This window comes from Epinephelus lanceolatus, chromosome 5 (assembly GCF_041903045.1).
Source record: "Epinephelus lanceolatus isolate andai-2023 chromosome 5, ASM4190304v1, whole genome shotgun sequence".
NCBI lineage: Eukaryota > Metazoa > Chordata > Actinopteri > Perciformes > Serranidae > Epinephelus > Epinephelus lanceolatus.
Window position 1 is genome coordinate 47,747,218 of NC_135738.1, and position 24,288 is coordinate 47,771,505.

General features: G+C 42.1%; 2 protein-coding genes and 1 pseudogene across 3 annotated transcripts in view; 2 read left to right on the forward strand and 1 right to left on the reverse strand.

Moving 5' to 3' along the window:
- Positions 1-24,288, forward strand: part of agbl1 (AGBL carboxypeptidase 1) — a 746,393-nt gene that overhangs the window by 315,386 nt on the left and 406,719 nt on the right. The window lies entirely within an intron of this gene.
- On the forward strand, positions 253-5,915 carry LOC144463565 (uncharacterized; annotated as a pseudogene).
- LOC144463556 (uncharacterized) lies at positions 19,638-21,678 on the reverse strand. The gene is made up of 3 exons (XM_078168292.1): positions 21,341-21,678; positions 20,901-21,081; positions 19,638-20,786 (listed from the first exon to the last, which is right to left on the reverse strand). Exons 1-3 carry the CDS (start codon positions 21,666-21,668, stop codon positions 20,654-20,656), a joined length of 642 nt encoding a protein of 213 aa, XP_078024418.1. The 5' UTR covers positions 21,669-21,678; the 3' UTR covers positions 19,638-20,653.

Here is a 24,288-nt window from a genome sequence, read left to right on the forward strand (position 1 = left end):
GGCTTTCAGTGGCCCTATATTTGTGAGTTATTACTTTCAATAACCAAATTGTACCACAAAGGCCAGTGTTAATGTAATTTTATGTGTTAATTGACCTGCTTTTTACAACTCTAAAAAATAAACTAAGCACAAAAAGTAAGGAAATTTGTGTTTGGTAGATTATTTCTTTGTTGCAACAATGCTTCTACACAATAAATCTTATACCATTGGAAAGCCTGTTTATTTTTAAATGGTGCCACATTTGTAAGGAACATGCATTTGTGGGATGAGCCAGATTTGGCCCGCGGGACCCCTGATGTGCTGACATACTGTTGTAAGTGTGTTATGTAATTTCCGGTGTTTCTGTGATAGCGTCTCTGTGCTGCTCTAAGCAAACTCCCACCAGCTTGTTTTCTGTTTTTACGCACTTCAGTTGCTTAACATCTACTTTACATCTTAACCCACACTAGTTCTGTTTAAGCACTTATAGCTCTCTTCTCTTTAACGACTCTCTTGCTAATCTTAGCTGTTGTTTGCACGTTATTAGCCTTGTTAGCTACATTAGCTTAACACTTAGCGAAGGCTTCTCCCTCTCCTGCTCTTTCTTGCTCGGTGTGCCAGATGTTCAGTTATGCCTCTGCCCCCTTTAGCGACAGTGGTAAATGTAACAAGTGTAGTTTATTTGGTGCAATGGAGGCGAGGCTTAGTGAATTGGAAGTGCGATTTCGCACCATGGAAATCAGTCTGTAGCTGCGGTATTTGCCAGCCCCCTGTAGCCAGCGCGGAGCCACTTAGCATAGCCTCTGCTAGCGGTCCCCCGGTAACCCCCGTGCAGCTGGGAGGTTGGGTAATTGTAGTGAAGCGTAGTACCAAGCTGAAGCCCACTGTTCACCACCAGCCTGTTAATGTTTCCACCCATTTTTCCATGTCTCAGTGACACACCCGCTGAGGAGAAAACTGTGGTCATTGGCGGATCTATTTTGAGAAACGTGAAGTTAGCAACACCAGCAACCATACTCAGATGTATCCCTGGTGCCAGAGCGGGCGACACTGAGTCAAATTTGAAACTGCTGGCTGAGGCTAAACGTAGATTTAATAAGATTGTTATTCACTTCGGCGGCAATGACACCCGGTTACGCCAATCGGAGGTCACAAAAATTAATGTTGCCTCGGTGTGTGAATATGCTAAAACTATGTCGGACTCCGTAGTTTTCTCTGGACCCCTCCCAAATTGGACCACTGATGAGATGTTTAGCCGCATGTCATCATTTAATCACTGGCTGTCCAGGTGGTGTCCAGCAAACAATATGGGTTTTGTTAATCATTGGCAAACTTTCTGGGGAAAACCTGGTCTGATTAGGAGAGATGGCATTCATCCCACTTTGGATGGAGCTGCTCTCATATCTAGAAACCTGGCCAACTTTATTAGTAATTCAAAACCCTGACAACCCAGAGTTGAGACCAGGAATCAGAGTCGCAATCTTACACACTTCTCTGAGCTTCTAGTGCAGTTACCCACCCATAGTTTTACACAAACGGTGTCTGTCCCCCGACCACCTAAATTATCTAAATCTAAAATTAAACAAAGAGGAGTTGTGCATAACAACCTAATAAAAATTAAAACCTCTTCTGTGACAGAAAGACAAAACAGGAGAATTAAATGTGGACTGTTAAATAATAGCTAACATCAAAAGCAGTGTTAGTAAACAAATTAATATCAGATAATCATATTGATTTACTCAGCCTCACTGTAACCTGGCTGTGTCAAGATGAATATGTCAGTCTAAACGAATCCACTCCTCCCAGTCATAATAATGCCCATATCCCTCGAGGCAGCGGCCGAGGAGGGGGAGTTGCAGCCATCTTTAACTCTAGTCTGTTAATCAGCTCTAAACCTAAACTAGATTATAATTCCTTTGAAAGCCTTGTTCTTAGTCTTTTACATCCGACCTGGAAAACCTCACAGCCACTTTTATTTGTTATAACCCCAGGTTTCTTTTCAGCACTGTAGCCAGGCTGACTGAGAGTCACAGCTCTATTGAGCCTTGTATTCCTATAGCCCTTAGCAGTAATGATTCTATGAGCTTCTTTAATGACAAAATTCTATTAGAGGCAAAATTCATGACCTCCTGCCCTCAAACGGAAGCAATCTGCCCTCAAACACCGCTGTAAGACCTGATATATATTTAAATAGCTTCTTCCCGATTTCTCTTAAACAATTGACCACAATGATTTCTTCATCCAAATCATCAGTGTCTCTTTGAGCCCATCCCAACTAAGCTACTTAAGGAAGTCTTACCTTTAGTCAACACTCACATATTAGACATGCTGAATATATCTTTATTAACAGGCAATGTGCCACAGTCCTTTAAGGTAGCTGTAATTAAACCTCTTCTAAAAAAGCCCACCCTGGATCTGGAGGTGTTAGCCAACTATAGAGAGTGTGAGCCCTGCAAAGACTGGGTGCACGCAACATAAGCCCTCAGTGCCCTCACTGGGCACAATGTAAGCACGCCAGCATCCCCCTGTAGCAGGGCCTGACCGGGTTGAAATGCGCTGCTCTCAATCACTTGATTCACCGTTTGAGGGTTCACCACTTTAGGAAGAAATGAGGGGTTAGGCCATGAAGACACACTTGAGTCACCAGCCTTCCATCTCAAACAAGACTCACTCACAGATAGAGCATGCAATTCACTCAATCTCTTGGCCAAACACACAGCCAAGAGAAAAGTCGTCTTATGGGACAAAAACCTAAGACTAGACTGTTCCATGGGCTAATAAGGGGCCTGCCTCAGGGACCTCAGCACCACAGGGAGATCCCACGATGGAGCCCTGGGAGTCCTACTTGGTCGCAGCTGGTACGCCCCTCTAAGGAACCGAGGGACCAAAGGATGTCTCCCTACTGTAGTGCCCCCAACAGCCTCATGGAAGAAGGAGATAGCAGTGGTGTACACATTAATCGTGCTGGGAGCCCCCTCTGAGTCCAAAATGGACTGCAGAAAGCAAAGAACCAGCTCAATTGGACAAGTGAGTGGATCCACCTGGTTGTTGCGACACCACGCAGAGAATACCTTCCACTTCAGCCCGGGCATTGCCTAAGGTTCTCAGGACAGCCTCATCTAACCCCTGAGGGAGGGACTGAGAAGGGGCCAAGCCCAAAGCTGCAGAAACTCCAGTTTGGGATGCCATATCTGACCCCCCATCTGACCCTGACTGGCAGGGCCCATGACTGACCGTGAACCAGGCGAAAGAGTACTGGGAACCAATGCCTCCTGGGCCACTTGGGGGCTATCAACAGCACCCTGTAGTGGCCCAGGGTAACCCGGTTGAGTAACAGAGGGATCAGAGGGAACGGCGGAAAAGCGAAACAACCCTTCCGGCCATTGTTGAGACAGTGCATCCAAACCCAGGGGACCTCCCTGACTTTCCAGGGAGAACCACATCCTGCAGTGGATCGTCGCCCACCCAGGGTGGCGTCCACAGACCGTACACCATCCTGCCTTCCCAGACTGCCCCCCAACCTGTGAGGTAAGCATCTGTGGTCACCACTGATCTCCTTGATGGCATGTTCCCAAGGGGAACCCCCTGGAGCAGAAGCCCCCTGTTCCTCCACGGGCGTAACGTCTGGAGACATGCATGTGTCACCCGAAGTTTCACCTGCCTGTGCAATTTTGGGTGGAGTTTGAAGGCATTCAGCCACCTCTGCAGTGGCAGAGCCCTGAGGAGGCCCAAAGGAACAACAGCCACCATGGCCGAAATCATCCCCAGCAGCCTCTGAAAAAGAAACCAATGCTAATATAGCACTTATCATACCCACCAGACTAATAAATTAGGCAGGATACCAGAGTTAACATGTAGATGGACTAGTTGTAGGTTGAGGTTCAGCTCTGGGAGCTGGTGAGAATGGATGAGACACACACGGTATTTGCAATGATAAGAGAGTGTATTGACAAAATATGTACAAACAAAAATGCTTTTAAGTGTATTGATAATAACTAAAGAATTAATTAAACAAAACAAAGGCCTTGAATAGAAAAATATTTACAGAGGTTCCATATGGTAAGTCACAGTCTACTAGTAGCAAATTTCACATTTCACAGTGCAGCTTTAATTCTAGCTAATGTTACTCAACTCCAGTTATCGATCAGACCACAATCAATACTCACAGAGCAAAATACAATTTGCCCAATACCGTATTTCCATAAACACTCATTTCTCAAAGAACTTTTAATAAATATGATTGTCAGTGCAAAAGGTAATTTTTCCCAAAAGTGAGAATATTGCACAACCCAGGGAATTAATGCTCAATAGTCTCTTCAGTAGGGGAGTAACAGCTAATTGAGGAGGAAAGTCCAACCACACCACCTGGTTGCCAGCCAGGTTTGCAGCCTGTGTGTGTCTTAGCTGCTCTTGGTAATTTCTGGGTAGCTTGCCATCCATTTCAGTTGATCTTCAGCTTCTTCATCATCATCATCATGATCATCATGATCATCATCATCAACAACAAGCCTGATTTGTTTAATGAACAAGTACACAATCAAGTCATCCATCCTGTGTGTTTAATTCCTCCTGGTTAGTCCATAAATACACTAATTTGCTCACCAGTGTCCCGTCACATCCAGCATGAGTTTCCAGCAACAGCACAGCATCACATCATCCAAACAAGGCAGTTGAACTGTTAAACAATGGAAGGAATTGCTGATTAGCTTCTGTGTTATCGGCATTAGCTGTGTTAGTGATGCTAGCGGCGTTAGCTGTGTTAGCAATGCTAGCGGCGTTAGCTGTGTTAGCAATGCTAGTGGCGTTAGCTTTGGCTGGTTAGCAGTAGCATTTAGCATGAGTTGCTCACACTCACCAACTCCTCTCAGTGTGCAGCATGACATGAGAGTTTGTCCTGCTTCCTCCTACAGTCACCGACTTCCCGCTCCAGCATTAAAGAGTTCCAACCTCCATCTCCAGTCCTCCTTTCTCCGTGTTTCTGCTCTTATTACCAACCGTACGTGTAGCGTGTGGTTGTCTGCTGGCGTGCTGCCGTGTACTGAGCCTGGTAGCCTCTTCTCATTTATCAGAAGGAAAGGGACAGAGCTCAGGTGAGGGAGACCACTGTTGATTGGTTCCGCTCAAATGATTGGCAGACCACATAGCCTATGTGGTTTCACACATTCACCAGCGTTACACTAACCTTCTGAAAAGACAGAACCAATCCAGGAGGGCCAGAATTTTCATCACCCTCTGAGGAGTGAGGGATGCCATCATTGTGAGGGAGTTCAGAGAAATACCCACAAAAACTGCTTGCTGCCATGGCTCAAGGTTGCTTTTCTTCACATTTACCTTGAAACCCAAGGACTGCACATGTGAGATGACTCTCCATGTGTCTTCTGTGACTTGGCTGCGGGATGGAGCACAAATCAGCCAATCATCCAAGTAGGGAAGGATCTTGATCCCCAACAACTGGAAAGGAGACAAGGCAGCCCCCACTACCCTGGTAAACATCGGAGGTGAGAGGGAAAGGCCAAATGGCAGGACCTTGAAATGATAAGCTTGGCCTTGGAAGGCAAAACGAAGAAAGGGTCCCTGACAACAGTCTTGCGAAACCCCGAGAAAGGAGGGGTGCGCTGGCGAAACTGAATTCTGTACCCCTTTGATACAGTAGCCAGTACCCATGGGTTTGACACTGTTTTTTCCCAGCTTTCCAGGCATAGCTGGGAACAGGTTTCGGCGGCTGACCCCCGCACATCCCTAGGCGACGCGCCCCTGAGGTCCTGGACCTTTGGTGGGGCGCTTCCTCTGGGGCATATCCCCAGCTGAGGAGCGAGGCTGGGACCCTTGCCAGCGCTGCGAAGGTTGCCTGGAACCACCAGAGGCCGAGAACTCTGACAACTGGCTCCTACCAGAAGCCCATGGCTCCTGGCGAGTCCAGGATGACTGCGGGGTAGGCTGGGAGCCCCTAGATTTCCAACTGGCGGCCACAGCCCTGCTGAATGTGTGCCAAACAGAATCCCTTGTACGCCGGGATTATTCAGTCTTATCCAGCACACCCTGGGAGTCAGGGTGAAACACATGTGCCGGCGCAATCGTCATATTGGTCAGCTCCTTCCAGATATTTTCAGGCAGAGATGTCTGCGCTAACTAAATCTGCTTCCGTGACATCATGGCATTACCAATGTCCCTTGTAAGCTGAGAATGGGTGACAAGAGCAGCATCAATCAGGCTCATGGTATTCTGGTCATCAGGATTGGCAGTCCTCATAAGAGCTGCCAATAAAATAGCGAGAGCATTTCCCGAGCAGGCTGCTCATGTAGCTGCATTATATGACCAACACACCAATCGGTCAGTATTGTAGCACTCGCACTTGCAGTCATACACTCCGACAACTGGCATTAAACTGGGGCACCCCACTGGGTGCATTCCATGCCTTCCTGAGCATCTGCAAATACTCCCCCGCCACATGCACGGAGACAAATTGCTGGGAATGCTGGGACTGAGAAATGCCTGCCCAAACCCTGTCCACCGGGGCAGGAGCTTCCATGGGAACATTGAGACCCACAATTTTTGCTGCACTCATAACCTTTGAGATGACATCCATGGGTGAGGGCTCACTGTCACCCATATTGCTGAGGCTGGACGCCCCCCAAAGTGAATGGACTTAAGCTGTTCAGATTCAGCAGCACCCCCAGACTACTCGTCACCCTCAAAGGGTGAATCATTGGCATAAAGAGAGAGAAAACCAGGCAGAACTGCACCATCATCCTGATAAGGGGATAGCGTGACAAGGGAGGGGTCTTCTGAGCACACTTGCACCGATGTGGCAGCCTTAGCGGGTCGGGCTCGGCGCAGACTGTGGAGCATGTGTCTTACCTGAGCCCCGCTCACGGTCAGGTGTGTGCTCCTGCCTACGCTGCAGGGAACATTTCTTTGAAGCATGTCTCCTTTCTCTCGGCTGAGCAGGTTTTGGCGGAGACAACCTGTGTGAGAGCGGGCAGATGGAGGTGGCTTTAAAATGTCTCGAACTCCTCCCTTTTATTCCAAACCGTGGGTCCAATCATCAATCTGAGCATACCAGCAGGGAGATACACTCGTCCTGAACACAGCCATATAGGTTTTATGTTTGTGGAGTAAAAAATGTGATCTTGGTCACAAGTGTAAGATGACTAGCTCACAGCTGACAATTTCACCACATTTGCTTGTTAGTTTCAGAGGCACTAGCTCACTTCCTGTTGGATTTAGGTCAGGGTTGTCAGTGCATGATTTGTAGGTCTCAATGAGACAAACAAGGCAGTTTTGGTTTGATCTTTCTACAACATTCCTACGTGCCTCAGTGGCCATTTTAGTGTGTCTAGGTGGCGTGAAGATCGTCAGAAGGTTTTGTGGCACTTCACCTGAAAGAGCACATAAAATCCAAACCGTTTGAGTAATGAAAAAGTTATACAGAAGATCTGTTCAGCAGGAGTTGGCCTGTAATGTGAGCTTATTTGAAGCCGATGCGATAAACGGTGTCAGAGGAAATATTTTTTGAAAAAGAGAATTTGTGAAAAACGACATCTTACCTTAAAAGGGCAAATAGCTCATTTCCTGTTAAATTTAGGTCAGGGGTGTTGCATGTGATTTGTAGGTCTTGATGAGACAAACAAGCCAGCTTTGGTTTGATCTTTCTGCGCGATTCCTACAGGTCGCAGCGGCCATTTTAGTGTGTGTAGGTGGCATGAAGATCGGCAAGAGGTTTTGTGGCACTTCACCTTGAAGAGGCCATAAAATCCAAACCGTTCGAATAATGACAAAGTTATACAGAAGATCTGCTCAGCAGGAGTTGGCCTGTAATGTGTGCGTGTTTGAAGCCGATATGATAAACGGTGTAGGATAATATATTTTTTGGAACGTGTGAAAAAGAGCATTTTTGAGGTAAAATCTTACTTTGAAAGGGCAAATAGCCCACTTCCTGTTGGGTTTACGTCAGGGGTGTCAGCATGTAATTTGTAGGTCTTGATGAGACGAACAAGCCAGTTTTGGTTTGATCTTTCTGCGCAATTCCTACAGGTTGCAGCGGCCATTTTAGTATGCCTAGGGGGCTAGGTGGTGCTAGAGAGGCCATTTTGGCACTTTAGAGGTTAATTTTTTCATTTTATCAAATTTCTTGCCAGTCCTGACATGCGTGCCAATTTTGATGAGTTTTTGAGCATGTTTAGGCGGTCAAATTCCAGCTCAAAGAGGCGGCGGGAGAAAGACTAAAGAAAGAAAGAATAATAATAATTAAAGCGGCGAGCAGCATTGGGCGGGACCTCGGCCTCACGCCGTTTCATCCTCCAGCTCACATAGACAGTTAAAGACAAACATTTTAGACCCCTCTCCACTCTAGCTCACAGCTTGCTAAAACTTTAGATTTTGACAGGATATAATTTTAAAGAACTAAAGTCGGTCCCCTGGTGCTGTACTGTGGCTGTGTGTGGTTATGTGGTTCTTTAGCCACTAAGGAGAGGTGCAATTGAATGTGAGAGGATGATAAATCACTCAATAGACCTCTGAACAATGTGTCCCCCTCACTTCTCAAATGATGGCTACGCCCCTGCTGAGTCAGTCACTGAGAGGGAGAGACAAGCTGTGTGAGAGCAGGCAGATGGAGGTGGTTTTGAAATGTGTGTGTGTGTGTGTGTGTGTGTGTGTTAAAGTTCTTTTATTGGTAATAACCCCATGAGATTAACCATCTCGTTTTCAAGGGGGTCCACAAGACAAGTACAGAAAACACATTTCGACAAAGCATCTAACAAACTCAAAAGACAAGACAAAACAAACAAAACAAAACAAACAAAACAAATCTCACAGCACAAGAAAATGGATCAATGCTTATGAAACAAGTACAGAAACTATGTCAGTGTAATGAAATTAAGAAATTAGTTATGAGGCAAAACATGAGCAAATATTCTCAGTCTGAGAGGACAGTGCGGTTTTGAATAAATGAAAAGTTATGGATCGAATATGTATGGGTACATTTTTCCAATCGGATGGACCTTTAAACATGAAGAAATTTTTGCCCATTGATTTGGAAACTTTTGGAACAAAATACAAATATTGAGTAGTGTGTCAAAGTTGATAACTGGATGAAAAAGGTACAATAAACTGCTTTAGATATTGAGGGTAATTGAAATGAATACATTTAAACACAAACTGTAACCAATGTTGATGTCTTCTAGTAGTGGGAGTGGGTATGTTGAGATTTTCATACATTGTACAGTGATGAGTTGTGAATGAGCATTCCAGAATAAATCTGCATAAGCGGTTATAGATTGTAATGAGTGGAAGAAGAGAGGTTTTGGAAGCGGTCTGATAAACTACATCTGCATAATCAATTAAAGGAAAAATGAGTTGAAAAAACAGTTTCTTTCTGACCAAAAAAGTAAAACAATTTCTTGAGCGATAAAGAGTACCCAAACTAAAATTAACCTTATGGATAATATTATCTATGTGACACTTGAATGATAATTCTGAATCAAGCCAAAGACCAAGGTATTTGAAATTTTCGACTGTGTGAAGTGGTGTACCATCAAGACAGGTTATGTTCAATGACTTATTTTTGGTTTTGACTTTGATATTATGTTTAGTGCCGAAAATCATGGTCTAGGATTTGGTTTTGTTAAGGATTAGTTTATTTGCTGCAAGCCATGATTGGAGGATATTGAAATTTATTTGGAGGTTTGATTCAATTTGTGGTAGGTTGGTATGTGAGGAGTAAAAGACTGTATCATCTGCATACAAATGAACAGTAAAATCTGAAAAAATTGAGGGAAGATCATTAATGAAAATCCAAAATAAAAGTGGACCTAAGGTTGATCCTTGAGGTACACCACATTGTTGTGTTACTAGGTCTGATTTGAATCCTTGTATGACTGTACATTGTTTTCTAAGGTGGAAATATGAATTGAACCAAAGTAAAGCTTTGCATGACAAACCAACAGAATAGAGTTTATCTAAAAGAAGATGATGTTCAGCTAAATCAAAAGCCTTGGTTAAATCAATAAAAATGGCACCTGTGAGTTTGTTATTGTCAGATAGGTGAAAAATATCATTTGTAAGTTTTAATAAAGCTGTAGTTGTAGAGTGGTTGGAACGAAAACCAGATTGACAAGGTGATAAAATACTGTATTCATTAAGATAATATGACAGTTGATTGTAAATTAATTTTTCAATTTTTTTTGCTGCGGAGCAGATAATTGAAATGGGTCGATAGTTACTGGGATCGAGTACATCACCCCCTTTGTGAAGTGAAGTGAACTGTTGAAGATTTCCAGATAGAGGGAATTTCACATGTAGTTAGACAAAGACAAATTGAAAAGATCACAAAGGGGGTACATAAGGATGTGTGATGCTAATTTAAGAAATTATCAATGTCATCAAGCCTAGGACCACCAGTCGTTTTTAGATCACTAATGGCATTCAGAACTTCAACGCGTGTAATTTTCCTGAAAGAGAATGAACTGTGGCAAGGCACTGGGTGATTAATAACAACGGATGGATGAGACGACATGGAAGTAGAGACAGAAGAGAAATGGTGGTTAAAAGCTTGAGCTACTAGAAAAGGATCGTAAAGAATTGTATTATTAACTCTTAATTGATTATAGGACATAGTTTTGTCAGGAGCATGAGTTAAACTTTTTATTTTCTTCCAAAATTCTTTGGGATTTTTAAAATCATGAGCAAGTGATTCATTATAATAATTGGATTTAGCATTTCTTGTCAACGTTTTTCATCTATTTCTCAGCTGTTTGTATACTTCCCAGTCAGCAGGATTTTTGGACTTAGGAGAGGTGGCCTATGCCTTGTCACGCTGCCTAAAAAGACTTATTAATTCCGCTGAAACCCAGGGAAGATGACTCCCTTTAACTTTAATAGTTTTAAAAGGAGCGTGTTTATCAATTGTTCTCATCAATTCAGTGTGTTAAAATTTCCAAGCGTCATGAACATCTGAAATAGTTTGGAACTGATCCCAATTAACTGAGATCAAGTCCCTAATAAAATGATCAACATTAATTTTCTTATCTTGCCTGATTTTGATTAATTTAGGTGGAAGATTGGGTAATCTGATTTTCCAAATACAAAAAACAATAGAATAGTCACTGAGACAGTCGACCTTTATTGCACGTCTGTCCATCCTGGAAGAGGGATCCCTCCTCAGTTGCTCTTCCTGCGGTTTCTTCCATTTTTTTCCCCATTAAAGGGTTTTTTTGGGGAGTTTTTCCTTATCAGCTGTGAGGGTCCAAAGGCCAGAGGGATGTCGTATGTTGTAAAGCCCTGTGAGGCAAATTGTGATTTGTGATATTGGGCTTTATAAATAAAATTGATTGATTGATTGATTGATTGACATGACTCCAGATTTTATAAACCTATTGGAATGAGAAACCAGAATCCAATCGAGCAGAGATTGACAAGTAGGTGTAATACGTATAGGTTCAGCAATAAGCTGAGTTAGATTCAGGTTCCCAAAAGTAGTTTTTGCAGTGTTAGAAGTCCAACCAGCCAGTTCTTGTTAAAATCACCCAGGATAATAATTTCATTTTTATCACCGATAGAGTTTATGGTATTAATAATGAAATTGAAAGATTCAGCAGTTGCAGAGGGAGGTCTATAAATATTTCCAACAGTTACATACTTATTCTCATGCAGGATTATTATTTACAAAGATGCTCTCAAAGTGTGAAGGTTCAACAGTAGGTGCAATTAACTCAGAAGCAAGATGAGCTGATACATATGTGGCTACACCACCAGCCCTAGTGCCTCTGTCGGCTCTGTATAAGATGTAGTTAGCGAGATGATGAAGTGACTACATTGGGTTTATGATGCTCAACCCACAGCCGAAGTAAATCAATTTTGTGCCGTAGGCTTCTGATATTCAGGTGTATTATTTTCAGACCTTTTGCACAATCCACTTAGAAATTAAATGTTTAAGGAGTGCCATCACTGACCAGTATAGTATTGTGAGAAATACACATACAGTACAGGCCAAAAGTTTGGACACACCTTCTCATTCAATGCGTTTTCTTTATTTTCATGACTATTTACATTGTAGATTCTCACTGAAGGCATCAAAACTATGAATGAACACATGTGGAGTTATGTACTTAACAAAAAAAAGGTGAAATAACTGAAAACATGTTTTATATTCTAGTTTCTTCAAAATAGCCACCCTTTGCTCTGATTACTGCTTTGCACACTCTTGGCATTCTCTCGATGAGCTTCAAGAGGTAGTCACCTGAAATGGTTTTCCAACAGTCTTGAAGGAATTCCCAGAGGTGTTTAGCACTTGTTGGCCCCTTTGCCTTCACTCTGCGGTCCAGCTCACCCCAAACCATCTCGATTGGGTTCAGGTCCGGTGACTGTGGAGGCCAGGTCATCTGCCGCAGCACTCCATCACTCTCCTTCTTGGTCAGATAGCCCTTACACAGCCTGGAGGTGTGTTTGGGGTCATTGTCCTGTTGAAAAATAAATGATCGTCCAACTAAACGCAAACCGGATGGGATGGCATGTTGCTGCAGGATGCTGTGGTAGCCATGCTGGTTCAGTGTGTCTTCAATTTTGAATAAATCCCCAACAGTGTCACCAGCAAAACACCCCCACACCATCACACCTCCTCCTCCATGCTTCACAGTGGGAACCAGGCATGTGGAATCCATCCGTTCACCTTTTCTGCGTCTCACAAAGACACGGCAGTTGGAACCAAAGATCTCAAATTTGGCCTCATCAGACCAAAGCACAGATTTCCACTGGTCTAATGTCCATTCCTTGTGTTTCTTGGCCCAAACAAATCTCTTCTGCTTGTTGCCTCTCCTTAGCAGTGGTTTCCTAGCAGCTATTTGACCATGAAGGCCTGATTCGCGCAGTCTCCTCTTAACAGTTGTTCTAGAGATGGGTCTGCTGCTAGAACTCTGTGTGGCATTCATCTGGTCTCTGATCTGAGCTGCTGTTAACTTGCGATTTCTGAGGCTGGTGACTCGGATGAACTTATCCTCAGAAGCAGAGGTGACTCTTGGTCTTCCTTTCCTGGGTCGGTCCTCATGTGTGCCAGTTTCGTTGTAGCGCTTGATGGTTTTTGCGACTCCACTTGGGGACACATTTAAAGTTTTTGCAATTTTCCAGACTGACTGACCTTCCTTTCTTAAAGTAATGATGGCCACTCGTTTTTCTTTAGTTAGCTGATTGGTTCTTGCCATAATATGAATTTTAACAGTTGTCCAATAGGGCTGTCGGCTGTGTATTAACCTGACTTCTGCACAACACAACTGATGGTCCCATCCCCATTGATAAAGCAAGAAATTCCACTAATTAACCCTGATAAGGCACACCTGTGAAGTGGAAACCATTTCAGGTGACTACCTCTTGAAGCTCATCGAGAGAATGCCAAGAGTGTGCAAAGCAGTAATCAGAGCAAAGGGTGGCTATTTTGAAGAAACTAGAATATAAAACATATTTTCAGTTATTTCACCTTTTTTTGTTAAGTACATAACTCCACGTGTTCATTCATAGTTTTGATGCCTTCAGTGAGAATCTACAATGTAAATAGTCATGAAAATAAAGAAAACGCATTGAATGAGAAGGTGTGTCCAAACTTTTGGCCTGTACTGTATGTACAGACAAAACAAAGCAAAAAAACAACCAAAAAGACAACAAATACAAACAGACAAGAAAATTAGAAACCAAAACGAAACAACAGAAAAAAGCCTCGAGACTAACCCATTTACCCTTGACGCCATATAGGCCCAAGGATATTGGTGAGTAAAGACGAAACCTCCTCGAGACTGAGCTATCTGTTACTGTAGTGAGAAGAGCATGTAGCGTGATGAAGTAATAGAAGCAATGAAAACAACAAAATAAAATAAATATATAAGCGTTAGTGTCATTACCATAACCAAAAGATAGTCAATACAGCTGTGAGCTGAATGATTAATAGTGTTCAAATTGAACACAAAGAAAGAAAGAAATGAATAAATAAAACAAAAAAACAACAACACTTCTCTATGAAGATGCTGCACAGCAGGACATACTGTGGGACTAACCACAATTGTTGCTATTTGTAATCAAAGATTAACACTCACTAATTTTATTTAGCTTGTATTAGGGAGCAGATCAAAAACAAACAGCAAAAAAAAAAAAGCGTTCTTTTCTAAAACTTAGAAAAAAAGTTTGAACTCACTGCATTAGTTTGTGACACCAAGCTTGCTTTACGGTAGGTGCTGACCAGCCAACCATAACCAAGCTGATTTACGGCAAACATACTGGTGTGCTAACTGGATATAAACAGCACAACAGCGAAAGTTATATAGGAAAAAGGGGGAGAAAAAAGTAACTTTGACCAAAAGAGCATTCTTTCAAGATGTCATAATATCAGTTTAGACCATAGTGAGACAATTAGCGTTTTGTCATATAGTCAACTGAAAATAGTAACTTTGTTGAAAATAAGGAGAGCTCATACCGGCTTCTGGGGATGAACAGTTCATGAAGACAACTTCAGCGGCTACATGACTCTTGAATAGTTGCTTTTTACCATCCACGATCACACTTAAGTTGCAAGGATAACGGAGTGAGTACCTGAGTTTGAGTTCACAAAGTCTCCTTTTTGCCGGATCAAAGGCTCAGCATTTCTTCATAAGCTCGGCGCTGTAGTCCGGAAAAATGAAGATGCGATTCCCTTTAAAGATCAGATCTTTCTTCTCATGAGCAAGTCGGAGGATCTTTGCTTTGTCCCGGAAATATTGTAGCTATATCAGGATAGGCCTCGGACTGGATCTGTTACCCTGATGGACCATGGGAGTGCGGCGAGCCCACTCCAGAGCCAGCAGTGTGGGGAAACTTTGTTGCCCCAGAAGTTCAGGGATCATGCGGACCACAAATCCCCGCAGGTCATGGGCCTCCGAAGGTACTTCAGGGAATGCAGCAATATAGTTTTTATGTTTGTGGATTCAAAAACGCAGATTTCCGATGTCTAGCTCACAGCTGACAATTTCTCCACATTTGCTCATGTTACTTTCAGAAGCAATAGCTCACTTCCTGTTGGATTTAGGTCAGGGGTGTCAGGGAGTGATGTGTAGGTCTCAAAGAGATGAAGAAGCCAGTTTTGGTTTGATCTTTCTACTATATTTGTACGGGTTGCAGTGGGCACTTTAAGGCAGATTGAGATGGTTTTAAAATGTGTTGAACTCCTCCCTTTAATTCCCAAACCGTGGGTCCAATCGTCAATCTAAGCATACCAGCAGAGAGATACATTCGTCCCGAATGCAGACATATAGGTTTTCATGTTTATGGAGTCAAATACTTGATCTTGATCACTAGTGGAACAAGTCTAGGTCACAGCTGACAATTTCTCCACATTTACTCATGTTACTTTCAGAGGCACTAGCTTATTTCCTGTTGGATTTAGGTCAGGGTTGTCAGCATGTGATTTGTAGGTCTCGAGGAGACGAACAAGCCAGTTTTGGTTTGATCTTTCTATGACATTCCTATGGGCCGAAGCGGCCATTTTAGTGTGTCAAAGGAGCTTGTCATTTTGGAGTGTAACATTTCCTCAAATGTGTATACTTTCCTGATGTAACAGCAGGCAGACAGTAGTTAATTTCAGTGGAGAAACTGAGCAGGACTACATGTATTTGATCGTGTACTGCTGCAGCACAGATTTAGCTACATATGGAGCTTTATCCCTATCTTTATTCAAGAGAGTGGTCTATCAGTTTGAGAGCATTATTTATTGATTTCATATTCAAAAACCCTGCCCTCGCACTCAAATCGCCTCGGCTTGCACTTGGATCTACTCTGTTTCTGCTCAAACTGCGTGCTTGCACTCAGATACCATGTTGCACGCACTCAGATACCATGTTGCTTGCACTCAGATACCATGTGCTCGCACAGATTTCCTGCTCGAGCTTCGGCTTTTCTCCTCGCGCTCAAACTGTTTCTGTGCGCTTGTGGAATTTCTGCTCTCAGATTTCTGCCCTGCGCTTGGATTTCTTTGTGTAACAACCCTGTCAAAATCCCCCAACCAATAGAATGCCAGATTTGCTGTTGACCAATGAAATGATCCCTGCCTCCTTGTGTGCGCGCTCACCTTTGTTTTACAGCGTCCCGGCCGGGCGGGTACTCTTTAACCGGGTTCATCCACTCCCACCCTCCAGGGAAAGCCCTGTAAATTAAATGTTCTTCTCTTGCTTTCTTTACCACTTTTGGAATAAAGGGATTGTTCATTTACACACGTGCGCCATACATATATGATATCTTTAAATTTAATACTCTTTTGTCCCAGCTCTTCAAACGTCTCTGTTACGTCAGCTTTGGGTCAGCCCAGTGCCGTAGAATATACCCGCCCATATACGGAAGTTGCAGAATTTCATCTCCACGGTGTTTGTTTGGAACTGAGCTCGCGGGACACAGCATCTCATCGCAGTTGGTTTCAGGTAAGCTAACTGGAATAAATTGGCAGAAAATAGCTTTGTTGTTTATTCTGTGACCGTTAAAAGAGGTTTCTGGTGAGTGGTGAGGCACGACTGGGTGTATATAACACAGGTCCCCACCAGCTAATGTTATCTTTTGTTAGCTGTTAGCTAGTTTAGCTCATATTAGCTAACAGGCTACAGCTATGGTGTTTTCATTTTATTTTCCCTAGCTAGACGTTATCTGCTCATCTGGTTATCGTGAGCACTCGTTTTGGGTTAAAGTGGAAGTGCCCAGAGCTGCCACCCGTGGTCCCGGGCAGGGCTCGAGACTTGGGATCCACTCACCTATGGTCCCGCCCGGGCCTGACCTCTGCAGCCTGGACGGATGCTCAAGTGCGGCAGAGGAGCGGAGAGGAGCGCGGAGGTCAGGCCGGGCGGGCCGACACTGTGTATCCTAGAACGGGTGCTCAATTGTGGGTGAGAGGAACGGAGAGGACCACGGAGGTCAAATAGTGAAATTTAAGGATGCCTTCGGTATGTTGTTAATGTGATTTTATGGGCAATTTATCAGTTGAGATCTCCTCCTCTGCAAAGCAAACTGACCCGGTGACTACAGGTAATAGCGCAGTTTTGAAACCACTGTTTTTCCGAGATGAAGGACTGATTGTTGAGCTGCTGTTAACAGTTAATGGAGTTAACGCCGGATCTCAATATTTAACCGTTCCAACAATAAATTAAGGAGAGTGACGTACCCAAAGCCTTCAATCTGGCTAAAATACAGCTGAAATGCTAACAAAAATAAAAAATAAAAAAATACAGTGGTGAAGTTGGGATTTGTTTCTTGAAGTTATGTGCTCATCATCTTTTCTGTGTCTTGCAGGCTGCCAGGAGAAGCGGACTGGCCATCAGATATTGTTTGTGGAAATATGAAAATAAAGTTTGTCAAATTGACTTTTGTCTCTTCATTGTGCACACTTACACACAAAATATGGTAACAGTCAAGCTAGTTTTGAATGTTAGCATTGATTTCTCACATTGAATGGTGAAATAGTGTAGTTTGAAAAGTCCGACCTAAATGAATAATGGTCGTAGATAACGAAGCATATGAATACGTTTGAACGTCGCATGGTGGTCATTTTCGATTAAAGGCTGACGACTCAGCGACGTCTTGGCAATGAGCAAACGTTCTCCCTGCTATGTGTTAACGATCTAAACTTGATACATGGGGCCGACATTGGCCAGGTGTGCTATCTGGGGTGAGTGCTGATATAGGGTATAACATCACTGGGACTTGTAACACACTGTAAAAAAGAAATTGTTGTTTTCACAGTAAAATTCCAGCAGCTGTGGTTGCCGAAACTCTACCGTTAAATTACAGTAAAACATTTCCTTCATTCACGGTAAAAAATGTATTAATACTGTTGATTTTACAGTTAAACAATGTGCTTAATTCAATATTTTACTGTTAAAAAAAAAGTTTCAAAATTTTAAAAAAACATAGTTTTATCTTAAAATTTACTTGATTTTTTTTTTTATTTTTACGGTAAAATACCGGCAGCTGTGGTTGCCAGAACTCTACCGTTAAATTACGGTTAAACATTTTTCCTCATTTACAGTTAAAAAAAATGTATTGATACTGTTGATTTTACGGTCAAAAATTTTGCTTAATTTGATATTTAACCATAAAAAAAAAAGTTTTTACATTAAAAAACCCATTGTTTTACCTGAAAATCTACATGAAAAAAATGTTACCAAATCAGCCACAAAAATATCCACCATAAAATTTTCAAATATAGAAACTCTTTATTTGAACAGAGTAAAAATTTGGCAGGAAACCTTTACACTTCATTTGAGAACATTTAAATGCACTTTTTGGTACAAATCTAACCTGGTATTTGTGTACATACAGTGTATTATTTTCATAGTATCAAAATAAAATTATCCCTGAAGGGCAGCAAAAGTTTCAAATCTTGCATCATAAAATCTAAGAAATACTTTCTCTATCACTGCAAGAAATTTTTTAAAAGTTAACACTTCACTTGAGAGATATGTCATATACGTAAGGAATGCTTAATTAATGCATAATTCATGATGAATTACTACATGCACTGAATGACAGATGGACAATTAATTATGAAGTCACTATTACTTTATTTGTTCAAACTTAGATCATCAACTAAGGATTATTAATTCACACATACTTAATATTAATTGATATTTGACAAGATCAGCTTGATTTCTTTAATATATAAGTTCATGGGCAACACCTGAATCTTTATGGCATTATGCCTAATAGAATTTGTTGGACACCTGATGGTATTATTTTGTTAGCGAACAAGTGTCCTTTACACTCAATTGACCATTTATTGGCATGGCCTGTGGCACACTGCTAATCTTAAAAATATCTGTGTTGCAAATCTGTCCAAAAATACTATTCGGTCTATTCCCTTAAAAGTTGTAAGGGAAATTTAGGAGTCCATAAACTTTTATACTAGAAAAAAAAAAAAAAATCAAGCTAATCTTGTCAAATATCAATTAACATATGAAGTAACTGTGAACTAACAATCCTTGATTGATGACCTATTTAAGTTGAGCTGAAATTACAATTCTGCAAAATGCATCCTTCATTAGTGCATACAGTAATTCATTATGAATATGCATTATTTAAGTATTGCTTAAAGGAATAATTCACTTTTTTAAGATTTTTAATCCACAAAACACTGACAGCTTTCAGGATTTTAGAGATCTGCGGTAAAAAGCAGATGAGCAGTTTGGAGACATATAATTAGATAATGACTGAATTTAACTTTAAAGTGAACTCTTCCTTTAAGCTTATGAATTGTATACATTCCCGTAACTTGTATACAGTACAAAGCCAGTGCAGTAAAGCTGAACTTGTACAAACTGTACCAGACATTTTATCTAAACTATACATCTTGTAAGACTTTCAGAAATTCAGAAGTACACAGCCAAAACCTAGCACTTCTTTTTTGCAGAACCCAATGGCTTCACAACTTAAAATACATCCTGGTATAAAACCCACTTAAGACAACTTGGGGTTTCATGAAAAAATGTGTTTGACATAAACACCTTACCATCACAAGCAAGTTTATCTCAACTTGTTTACAGTACAAAGCCAGTGCAGTAAAGATGAACATGTACAAACTGTACCAGACAATTTATCTTGTAAAACTATACATCTTGTAAAACTTTCAGAAATGTTACTAACACAATATCTGCAGTGTATATAACACTAAGTGTACCTTTTATCATATCAATTCAATTCAATTCAATTTTATTTATAAAGCCCAATATCACAAATCACAATTTGCCTCACAGGGCTTTACAGCATACGACATCCCTCTGTCCTTAAGACCCTCACAGCGGATAAGGAAAAACTCCCCAAAAAAAAAAAAAACCCTTTAACGGGGGAAAAAAAACCCGGTAGAAACCTCAGGAAGAGCAACTGAGGAGGGATCCCTCTTCCAGGACGGACAGACGTGCAATAGATGTCGTACAGAACAGATCAGCATAATAAATTAACAGTAATCCATATGACACAATGAGACAGAGAGAGAGAGAGAGAGAGAGAGAGAGAGGTGCAGGTAATGACAGTAGCTTACAACAACATTAATGAAAGTAATAATATTATAGTTATAGTTCTGGCTACTGTGGTACAATATGTTGAAAGTATGTATTAATATCAGACAGCATACTTGTGTGACAATAGTCATATGTGTATAATAACAGTAGAAGTATGACTAATGACTAATGATGGCAGCAGCAGCAGGAGGCATCTGGCAGGACCACGGCAGCAGCACAACCACACACGTCACACTGTCCAGGCACCGCTGCGGTATGAGTTATTCTGAGAGACAGTGGAGCACAAAGGCTCCGGAGAAGAAGCCGAGTTAGTGACATCCAGAATGGCCGAGTTAGCAAGATGCAGTAATAGGATGAGAGTGAGAGAGAGAGAGAGAGAGAGAGAGAGAGAGAGAGGGAGAGAGAGGGAGCCCGGTGTATTATAGGGGGTCCTCCGGCAGACTAGGCCTAAGTCAGCCTAACTAGGGGCTGGTACAGGGCAAGCCTGAGCCAGCCCTAACTATAAGCTTTATCAAAGAGGAAAGTCTTAAGTCTAGTCTTAAATGTGGAGACGGTGTCTGCCTCCCGGACCGTAACAGGAAGATGATTCCACAGGAGAGGAGCCTGATAGCTGAAGGCTCTGGCTCCTGATCTGCTTTTGGAGACTTTAAAATCATCTCTCAACATCACTGGAAGGTCCACTCATGGTCAGCAAGGTCTGAGATCAGAGTCAAGACTCTGGGATTGACTGAGAACACTTTTTTCTTCTTGTTCCACTCGACTTTGGTGCCTTTCTCTGGATTTATTGAAAAGAAACACCTTTATGATAGAGAGAGAGAGAGAGGAAGAGAGAGAGAGAACAACTTCAGGAGGGATATCAAATGCCTTGCATTTTCTAATATTATAACATATTTTAGAAAAATAATATTTTACCGTTGGAGGAACTCCAGTATAGACCGTAGTTCCACTGGGTAGTGTACGTTGAAGCAGTAGTAACTGCCAAACATCAGGCAGATGGCAGATGTGAAGGAAGTGATGTGGTCGTTGACAACAGTAGTTTGTCGTCGTTTGTCGATGCTCAACATAAATGTCTCAGCAGCAAAGCAGGAGGACCCTAAGAATAAACAACATGAATAAAAAATAAACTTTAATGACAAGGGCTTCAATATCAGCCATAAATAGAAATTCAGTGGTACTTATTTCAATATAGGATGAGAGTCAATCTACTGTTGGCAGAACTTGTTATCAGGAAAAATGTTAGCCAGTGTCTCAAAGTGGGCTACAAGCTAACAAGAAAGTAAACAAGCCAAGAGTACAAGTGGGTGTTTGTATACCAGTAGAGAAAGCTTGAAGGTTTGGTTCAGTTTACTTACCACACACAATAAGGCAGGGTGTTGGTGGCACACTCTCCATCTGAACCTCCTCAGCAAGGCTTGTCTTCTCGACGAAATGGAACAGATGCTCTTTCTTCTCGTCAAAATGAGCCAGTAAAAGAAGCACCATTTGTATGACCTCGTCTGAGCAACCAGTGGACTGACCTCTTTCAGTTTGAAGCTTGAGAAGAGCATCCAGGACTTGTTTGTGTTTATGTGCATCAACACATTTGAAGACGTTTAAGAGACGTGCCCCCTTTTTGTCAACATTGGCAAGGAAGGACTCAATCATACTTACGCCAGTCAGTTCCTGGAAGTGTGCTGCCATACTGACTTCCTTAAACAAACATGGCCATTCCTGGCTTAATTTCTGGATGCTTACACCATTATTGATCTCTTTATGCTGTGTGAAATAGATGGACTTGATCAATTCTTTCAAAGCATCTGAACTGTAGTTCATCTCTTCAAATTTTTTCATTTTTTCTTTTTTTTCTAGCTGACTCTCCACAGTCTCAGAGAGTGGCAGATGTTTCGGCATCCAGTTGATACAGCCATGCATGTCTTGAACACTTGCTCTTTGTTCAGCACATACTTCATCTGTGTCATCATCTGATGCAGCTTTGCGTTTCTTTATCTTTGGTGTGTCAGGTTGTTTGACATTTTCAACTCTTGCCTGGAGTTGCTTTGCCAGGGAATGATATCCAAGTCCAATAACATCATCATCAATTACATCTTGAAGAGACTTTGGATACCTGGCCACCATCCTTTTTGCTATCTCTGTGGTGTTGTGTTTGGTTGGACTCTTACAAATCTTCATCATCTCGGAGACAACAATCCTTATCATATTCCGTCGTAGTCGGGCACTTGGCCTTTTCTGTCTTTCCAAACTCTGTACTAACTCTTCAGGGAGCTTCTGCCATGGTATCTGAGAAGTGTCTACCCAGTTTGGCGCAAGAGTATAAGAACTTCCTGAGGGTGATGATGTAGCTGTGGATGATGCTGGTGAGGGAGTGATGGAGGACGGAGAGGGAGAGGAAAGGAGAGACCCTGGAGAGGAACATGCCGGGGCTGAAGTTGGAGTGGACGAGTCTGTAAAAGTACAACAAAAGAGGTTTGAAATCATTAAACCTTTAATGTTTTTCTACTCTGTAACAGAATGTAGCATATTGATACACTTCTAGATAGTAGGGCTGCAAAATACATTCAGAATTTATTTTGACAGATTGTATTTCGATTGGATTACAAAAATCAAATAAAAAATAAAATTTAATTACTTGTGCAGTGTGTGCTGTGTTGTGGTGGCAATATTTTACACTCACTGTTTTGGGCCCAGGCAGCAACCAGTCTTCTGACTTGTATGGGCTTTAAGACTGGCAGCAAGTCTCCCTCTGTAATGTACTGTAAATCATCTGTCGTTACTGCACCAAGCGCCTCCAAAGCATCTTCTACTGACTTGACAACTTGATCAGGAAGATCCGGAAGCACTGCTGCTATGGCATCACTTATGGTCTTTGATTCAGCCATATCTGTTAAGACACACAAAAAAGACAGGTTAGCATCTGGCCTACTGATTTAGTGTGACAAGAGACTGTGCTTCAATGGGACAATCTGGTGTCCATTATTTATGTAATATGATAAAGGCCACATGTCAATCAGTTCACTAACATGTCTGCATTCTAATCTTCCACTGTCCTTTTTTACAGAGTACATGTGGTAGTGTGAAAGAAATTCCCCATCATACACTCTCATCAGAAAATGAAGTGCAAAATCGTCTTTCAGGAGAATGAGGATGATTTCACCAAACTCCACTGAATCATCATTCTTAGTGACAACAAATTGGCCCTTCCTGTAAATTATCCCATTATACTGCACATAAACAGGAATTTTTGTATTTCTTTCAGTGAAGCCAAAATGGAGGATTGTGCCTTTCACTTGCTCACTGTAAAGCTCTGAGTAAAATGGTGAGCCATCTTTCATTTGCAAAGATGGAGGACTCGCGGACCCAGCGGAAAGAAAGGCCTGTAACATCTGATGCCTTTCTGAAAGCGTCAAAGACAGATTTTTGAAATTCTTCAGATGCCTTGTACATCTTTTGAAGTAACTATGTTTGCTCTCAAAACGCATAGTCCATAGCCTGATGAGTGGGCCAAATTTCAGGATCAGTCCAGGATAATGCCGCAAATAATGGTGTTTAGGTCTCAAGTTCATATCTGGAAATAGTGCCTTCCTGGTTTCCAAATATTCTTGGATGAGAACATCCAGATAGGCGACCTGTGCCATGGAAATTTGCTGAGCACAAATCAGGTCAACAATGTCCTTAAGCTGCAAAATTAACTGCCACACATTATCTTGGGGGTCCTGCACTTTGTCTCCAATTATCAGAGGCAACAGTCTCAAGAATTTCCAATTTTGGACAGCATGTCCACTCAGTTTCAGTGTTTGAGGACTGACCTCACAAGGTTTGGAGCAAGCATCTGTTACTTTGTATTTGAACTGCTTGATTCGCCTGTTCAAAATTGTGTATGTGAACCATTTCTTTTTGTTGATGAAGTACTTGAGGTAAAGAGCAACATCGCATGACAGGACACCCTCGAAGATGTCATGACCGAGACAGGGGGGCATGCCAGGTGAACAAACATCATAGTTTTGTAGAGTATTAAATACTGACCTGAACTTTATCCCTTGTACTTGTGGAGCATGCTCTGTCTCCAGCTGTTCAATGGCAGATCTGTACGTCCGCTCCAGTCCACAGATGTTAGGATCAGCACCCTGAAATTCAGTTCGAGAAATCAGACAATATCTGCAGAAGTACTGAGATGAACTGAAATTTTTCGTGAAACCACCAATGGTGTGAGAGCCCAGGTTGTCCCCAGCAATGCATTAGAGAGCTCCCTTGACTGCAAGTTCATCTCCCATTGCTATCCCATTTCCCTCCAGTTCTTTCAGGT